Source organism: Mauremys mutica, chromosome 2, assembly GCF_020497125.1.
Source record: "Mauremys mutica isolate MM-2020 ecotype Southern chromosome 2, ASM2049712v1, whole genome shotgun sequence".
Classification (NCBI taxonomy): domain Eukaryota; kingdom Metazoa; phylum Chordata; order Testudines; family Geoemydidae; genus Mauremys; species Mauremys mutica.
In genome coordinates this window covers 162,513,091-162,520,548 of record NC_059073.1, presented here as the reverse complement: position 1 = coordinate 162,520,548, position 7,458 = coordinate 162,513,091, and the positions used below count along the sequence as shown (strand labels likewise).

The 7,458-nt window shown below is 40.6% G+C and overlaps 1 protein-coding gene across 4 annotated transcripts in view; it reads right to left on the bottom strand.

The window, feature by feature from the left end:
• Positions 1-452: 452 nt before the first annotated feature.
• CTNND2 (catenin delta 2) overlaps positions 453-7,458 on the bottom strand; it is a 1,196,137-nt gene continuing 1,189,131 nt past the window's right edge. For 3 of the 4 annotated variants that reach the window (XM_045005429.1, XM_045005430.1, XM_045005431.1), the window contains one exon: positions 455-3,715. In XM_045005429.1, the coding sequence (XP_044861364.1) occupies positions 3,455-3,715 (261 nt within the window). In that variant the 3' untranslated portion in view covers positions 455-3,454. Of the gene's footprint in view, positions 3,716-7,458 lie in introns of all 4 variants that reach the window. The other variant, XM_045005428.1, reaches the window with a different exon arrangement.

The following is a 7,458-nucleotide window of genomic DNA, read 5'->3' as shown; positions in this document are numbered from 1 at the left end:
GGCCCCATCCTCCCAGATATGCTGTTTTCACACACCCTGCTAGCATCCCCACCAATAAACCTTAGGGTGGGATATGAAAACTGTCATGACTGAAAACAACCAAAACTTGCCTTTCTGTTGTTTTTGAGCTTAGAGGTGAAAATGCATTGATGTGTAACCGCTGAAAATGAATAAAGCCTAGGGTCATGTAAGTGGGGCAAACTAGAAAGTAACTTAATTCATCATAATTTTTCACTTTTGCATTTAAACACACTGCACTATGAACAGTTCTCCACAATACAGTAGGATTTATTAATAGAAAATACGTCAATATGAGTTAGTCTTTGTACATGTTAGTAACATGTACAGTGAAACCCTTTTTTTTGTCAATCTATAATTTTATATTTCTTTCATATTATTTGACACCAGTGTTTATTTTATCTTTTGGGCTTAAATACATTATTTGTCAAAATGTATTTCTGTGTTAATATAGTATTTTAAATCATAGTTCATCCTTTAAATATTGGATCCATATTCAATTTCTCCCCCCCACCACCAATCAGTATTGCTCATGGTAGTGCAATTTTGTTAGTATTGAGATAGGTTAACCATTCCTTCCAGACCATAAACAACATTTTAATAAAACATTGAGATTTATATAGATCTACACAGCTAATCAAGATTCTAATAAGAAGCTTGTTTAAAAAAGTCCAACATTGTACAGTACATCAAATGCAGTTTATACATTTTTGGAACATTTCTCGCTCTCTGTATTTTGTGGTATGTTACAAGGCTGAAGGGAGCAGCAATAGGTGGTCATATTTCCCTCAATATTAAAAAGAGAAAATCTTACATATCCTGCCTGGCATGGGAGATGGCACTGCATTGCCAGGGCTGGAAAGAAGCCAGGAAATTCAGCACCTTCCCAAGACTCAATACAGCAAGAAAGAAAGTCACTATTCTGAGTACTTGCCTCTGGAGAAGAATGGAATAAAAGGGGTGAGGGGAGGAACATAGACAGAAAGAGTTTCATGCCATTTTGTGCCTTTAATCCAATATCTTTCACTTGACAAATGGTCAGCATTTCGTTTCGCCTCATGGTTAAGAGAACCTAGAGGAGACAACATGGGCATTTTACCTGCTCAGAGAATTTACATAAACAAAACTTACAACTTTCTGCATTATATAGAATCCAAAGTCCCTTAGGCCTATGTGCACGCCTGTAACAGGAGAAATGCATGAGTCTGATGGGCATAGTCAATCAGGGTGAACGTCAAGTCACGAGTGATGTTGCTTTTTTTTTTTTTTTAATTTTCTTTATACTGAAAATGTGCTTTGTTCAAAAGAGTGCTGCAAATGTCACTTATCTTTTTAACATCAACTTAATAAAGAAAATATAAACAGCCTGTGTCCAAAATTATGAATAATATTTGTATCTACCTCAATATACATTTGGCATATGGTGCCACTCCCTCCTTTTTTTTTCATGCAATTTTTCCTGTTTACTACAAAGAAGAGCTAAGGTTACTTATCATACACTGGGAAGGTTTTCCAGAAAGATTCAACTACAGTGCTAGATTACTGATAAACCATGTCTACATCACAACACTTGCCCCAGTGACCTGTACTGTTTTTGCTCTGTAATACAGATAAGGATTTGAGAAAGTTTTTCCAGCCTCTGGGGTATAATTCAGGCAATGCTGGGACTATTACAATGAGTAATCACATAAATGTTTGTATCCCTAAAACAAACTATATGCTGAAGCTTCACTAATTTACAAATATTTCATTTGTATTGGATCTAGTTGTGTCAAGACTGTGCATTGCACTTAGCTGAATGATATGAATACTATATATTGTGGATTCAAATTTTTTACTTCCAAGCTGTAGATGGATGAAGATAAAAGTATCTCCGTTCACTGCTCCACATTTTGGGAAAAAAAATAAATAAAAAAGCTCATTCTAGGTCTTATCGGTTTCATTTTTTTTTAAATGTACAGAAATGGTCAATGGTTTTTATATCTAAGGAATATTTTTGATATGATTAAAAGAAAAACAACTGTGCCAGTATCTCAGTGCTGGGTCCTTGTCCAGATTTAAGAACCGATTGTGTCAGCCTGTTGTGGTTTGATGTTCTCTCTCCCTCAGGAACATGAAGAGATTACACTGCTTCTGCCTGTAGCACTTGCTAGTCCTGGGGTGGCAATACAGACTAGGCTGAGCTTTGTCTTCATGGTAAGAATGTTGAGGGATGGGATCTTGAAGGGAATAGCATCTAAGAATGAAGGAATGGGTTAAAACCTTATAATTCCACTTGGAACTGTCCTAATATTTTGACTCACTAACAATAGTGGGTGAGGAAAAATACATACTGGAGTTTCCACTGTAAAAAAATTTAAGCTTGAACAAAGAGAACAGCAGATGAAAATAACTCTTATTTTGCTCTCTCTCTCTTTCTCACACACACACACACACACACACAAAGAGAATATTATGCATACATGGACACTCACAAGCAAGAATGTGTATTTTTATGATAGGTGCTTGGAAATAGACATTCTTAGCAAATATGGATGACAGATCAATTGTAATTTATTTTCTTTTAACACTGTATCATCATAAAGAAAACTGGTATAAATGAAAAATCTATTTCAAATATCTACATCTAAAATTTTAGGCAGTGAAAAAGCACTTTGTTGACAAGGAGTGTGGAATGATGAATGTTAATTGTCAGAAACTGCTGAATGCCTTTTTTTTTTTAGTTGCCACAAACAAATTCACATATCAGAACGAACAATACTGCTAAATATTCCTTTTTGTTGTTGTTGTTAAAACGCACTGGGGAAAAGAAAACAAAAAAAACTGGAAATTCATACATCTTTCAAAATTTTGAAATTGAAGCAATATTTAGAACCATAGATGAAGAAACACTGTGGCATTGGTGTAATATACACAATGCACTTGGGTTTTTTTTTATCTGTAATGTACATCAAATACTTTACAACAATGCATTAACAAAAGGCAAGAAACATCTTGCTGTACAGAGGAAACCCCAAATGCAACTTGAAGCCTAAATTCACAATGAATAAGGATATTAAACAAAGTGTGAGAAGCTGTTCCCCATAAAGTATGTAAACTGCTTAGTGTCTTGTGCTTAACTCTTGACCCACATCCACTGTCATATTCACCCTCCTTCCTTCGGCCACATTCAGTGTACAGCACCATTGTTTTAGACTCTATAGGCCAACAGTAAAGTTGTCCCACACTGTAATATATATATATATATCTCTTTCTAATGACTTCCATGTTTAACTTTCATTTCTTTTAGCCTTCTAAAATATCTTAAATTTTCCATACTGATTATCAGGGCCTTCCTATGGAACAGGCTTTAACAAACTAAATTTGCAGGAAAATAATGTCTCGTGGTATGCATGCACATGCACAGTTCCTGGAGCTTTTCTGTCTTGCCCAAGCCTCAAACCCAGGAATCTGGAGAAGCTGGATAGTGGCTTGTTTCATAGTTAAGTTCACTATAGGGACGAGCAGCTGAATAGAAGTCGACATAGTTGCCAGTTGATTTTAGTCCCAGATGCATGTTGTATTCGCTTGCAGGTGGGCGATGATGCACTTGATCCTCAAAGAAGGACTCATCATAGTTTCTTGTCGAATTCTGAAACGGCTGGTATGGTTCATAATCTTTTCTACTGGGCTCCTGTGGAACTGGCTGTGTTGAAACCTAGAAAGATAATAACACCCACAGCTTGTTAGGTGTGAGTAACACTGGAGAACAAACTAGCACAAGGGGTGCACAGCCAACAGTTCCAGCTCATTTCAACTTGTCAGGCTGGAGTAAGAATGCTGCCAGGAGTGCTTTATACTCACATTTATTACTGCTGCTAATAGATGCTGGTTTGCTTAAAGAGAGGTAGTTAAACAGCAAAGGCTGTAGGATTTAGGCTTGGGCTGTGTGAACTAGTGGCGGCTTTGAGTCATAATTCTGGAAGATTGGAGCCAAACAATGTAGCTTGCAGTCACCTCTACTATAAACCCTGATGTGTTCAGTTCCTTCCCGTATCTTACACAGCTTCTTATTCTGTCTCCATATAACAGGACTTCATCATAGGACTCAAATGTCTAATAAAGACACCAACTTAAACAAAGTTTTCTTTGGGGAAACCTTTGGCCCTTGCATTTTTTAAAGATAGAAATAAGATGACTCAGACCAAAATTTCTAAACCCTGGGTGACTAAAGCTTAGTATCAAGGCACCTAAATAAAAGTGGTTGGATTTTTCACAGATGCTGACATGCAGCAGTTCCCACTGAGTTTAGTGGGATTTGTGGGTGCTCTGCACTCTTACAAATTGCTTTACTTAAATTCCTCAATATGGATGAGGACCCTAACTTGAGGCACCCATATGTGAAATTTTTGGACTTAGTGCCTTGAAATATATCCCTTTCCTACCTTTAAATTGAGCTATTCCCTAATCTCTTTATTCTCTAACATTTAAATTGCTGTTATAGTTCTTTCATAGCCTTGGATCTTGTGTATCTATGACGGGACAGAACACTCTTCCTAATCAATCACAGAAGCTAATTCAAACTATTTCAATGATTTGTTTTTGCACAGCTGAGCCTGAAAGTTTTGATAGGGAAAATTTAAATTACAAGATGAATTTTATAAACCAGTGCTAAGTATCTTCATGACTGGATGTTTTTCTAAGGCCTGGTCTACACTAGGCGTTTAAATCGGTTTTAGGAGCCTAAAACCGATTTAACGCCACAACCGTCCACACTAGGAGGCACCTTATATCGATTTTAATGGCTCTTTAAATCGGTTTCTGTACTCCTGCCCGACGAGAGGAGTAGCGCTAATATCGGTATTAACATATCGGAATAGGGTTAGTGTGGCCGCAATCGACGGTATTGGCCTCCGGGAGCTATCCCACAGTGCACCACTGACCGCTCTGGACAGCATTCTCAACTCGGATGCACTGGCCAGGTAAACAGGAAAAGCCCCGCGAACTTTTGAATATTTCCTGTTTGCCCAGCGTGGAGCTCCGATCAGCACGGGTGGCGATGCAGTCCGAAATCAAAATAAAAAAAAGAGCTCCCGCATGGACCATGCGGATGTGATCGCTGTAAGGGCAGGCAAATCCGTTCTATCCGTTCTATCAGCGCTCCGTTACAGAAGATGAAATTCAGAATCCTTTTTTAAAAATCTCCAGACAGACGCCATAGCAGGGACTCAGCGCACTGCAGCGTGACAAGCGTAACGGAAAGCCAAAGAATCAAATGGATGCGCATGGACTGGAGGACTGAAGCTATCCCACAGTTCCTGCAGCCTCCTAAAATTATTTGCATTCTTGGCTGAGCTCCAAATGCTTCTAGGGTCAAACACAGTGCCCGCGGGTCAGGGCATAGCTTGGCAATCTACTCACCCACCCCCCACCCACCCCCAGAAGCGAAAGGTAAAACAATCCTCTGACTCTTTTACATGTCACCCTATCTTTACTGAATGCTGCAGATAGACGCGATAGTGCAGCACTCAACACCAACATCCTTGCTCCCCCCCCGTCATGGGCGGCTGATGGTACAATACGATGGAAATCCATCCTCATCATCAGCATAAGCTGATCGTGCAAAAAGATGGAAATCCATCCTCATCATCAGCCTCAGCTGATGGTACAAAAGGACTGGTAACCGTCCTCGTCATCAGCCTATTGGCCCTAATTTTTTCTGGTGGATGGATGGTGCAATATGGCTGGTAACCATCCTCATCATAGCAACAGGGGGCTGAGCTCCATCAGCCCCCACCCTTCATGTGTAAAGAAAAGATTCAGTTGCCCCTGGACTAGCAGTGGGATGCTGGGCTTCTCTCCTACACACTGCTTAATGTCCTGTCTGGACTATCATAGCAGCTGGAGGCTGCCTTCCACTCATTTCTCACTAACAAGTCAGTGTGTCTTATTCCTGCATTCTTTATTAATTCATTACACAAGTGGGGGGACAATGCTACGGTAGCCAAGAAAGGCTGGGGGAAGAACGGAATCAACAGGTGGGGTTGTTACAGGAGCACCCCCTGTGAATAGCATACAGATAATAATTTCTGCGGGCTCTGACACAGAGCAGGTGGTTCTCTAGCACACTTGCCTATATTAGGCAGCACTGATTCTATTTTTTTATACCAAAAAGGAGGGATTGACTCAGGGAGTCATTCCCAATTTTTGCTTTTGCGCCCCTGGCTGATCGGCCAGGGGCACTTATGACAGCAGCCAATGGTACAAAACGATGGAAGGTACAATATGGCTAGTAACCACTCTTGGCTTTTGCGCCCCTGGCTGATTGACCAGGGGCACTAGCAGCAAATGGTACAAAAGGACTGGTAGCCATGATCATCCTCAGTTCCAATTTATGGAAGGGTTTGGATGGTGCAATATGGCTAGTAACCATCTCTGCTGTCATGCAAAAGCAAAAGCATGCTTCTGTGTAGCGCTGCTGAATCGCCTCTGTGAGCGGCATCTAGTACACATACGGTGAGAGTCACAAACGGCAAAAAAAGCTCCATGATTGCCATGCTATGGCATCTGCCAGGGCAATCCAGGGGAAAAAGGCGCGAAATGCTTGTCTGCCGTTGCTTTCCCAGACGAAGGAGTGACTGACGACATTTACCCAGAACCACCCGCGACAATGATTTTTGCCCCATCAGGCACTGGGATCTCAACCCGGAAGTTCCAAGGGGCGGGGGAGGCTGCGGGAACTATGGGATAGCTAGGGAATAGCTACCCACAGTGCAACGCTCCAGAAATCGACGCTAGCCTCGGACCATGGACGCACACCACCGATTTAATGTGTTTAGTGTGGCCGCGCGCACTCGATTTTATAAAATCTGTTTTACAAAACCGGTTTATGCAAATTCGGAATAGTCCCGTAGTGTAGACGTACCCTAAGAAAATATGCTCTAGTTCAAGCACAGCCACTGGACTCGAAGCTGGAATTAATTCAGGGAAGTTATATTGCCTGCATTAGTTAGCTCAGACCAGATGATCACAATAGTCCCTTCTGGTCTTATAGTCTATGAATCTGAACTCCATTCTTTCTGCTTTGCAGCCTCTATGTAACTACAGCCAGCTTTCCACTGCATCCCTTTAAACATCTGTCCTTTTCTAAACGCTAGAGATCACAGCTCACTTTTTTATGAGGAGCATGTGTAGCTTAAGCTTGTACTAGTGCTGTTCCCAGACCTGCCAGCACCTTTCTTTCCTCTAAGGAATCCCTTGATTGACTCCAGTAAACAGATGCGAGAGAAAGCACATGAGAGAGAAGCAAAAAATCCTGTATTAATCTAGATCGCCCATAGTGCTGCTCCTGATCGTAGGTTGTGAATATTTTTGGAAATTTTAAACACCATTTAAAAAACCAAGAACCTTTAAATCTTACTGAATGTACTCATCCCACAGGCGACATTCTGGTATGTTTTT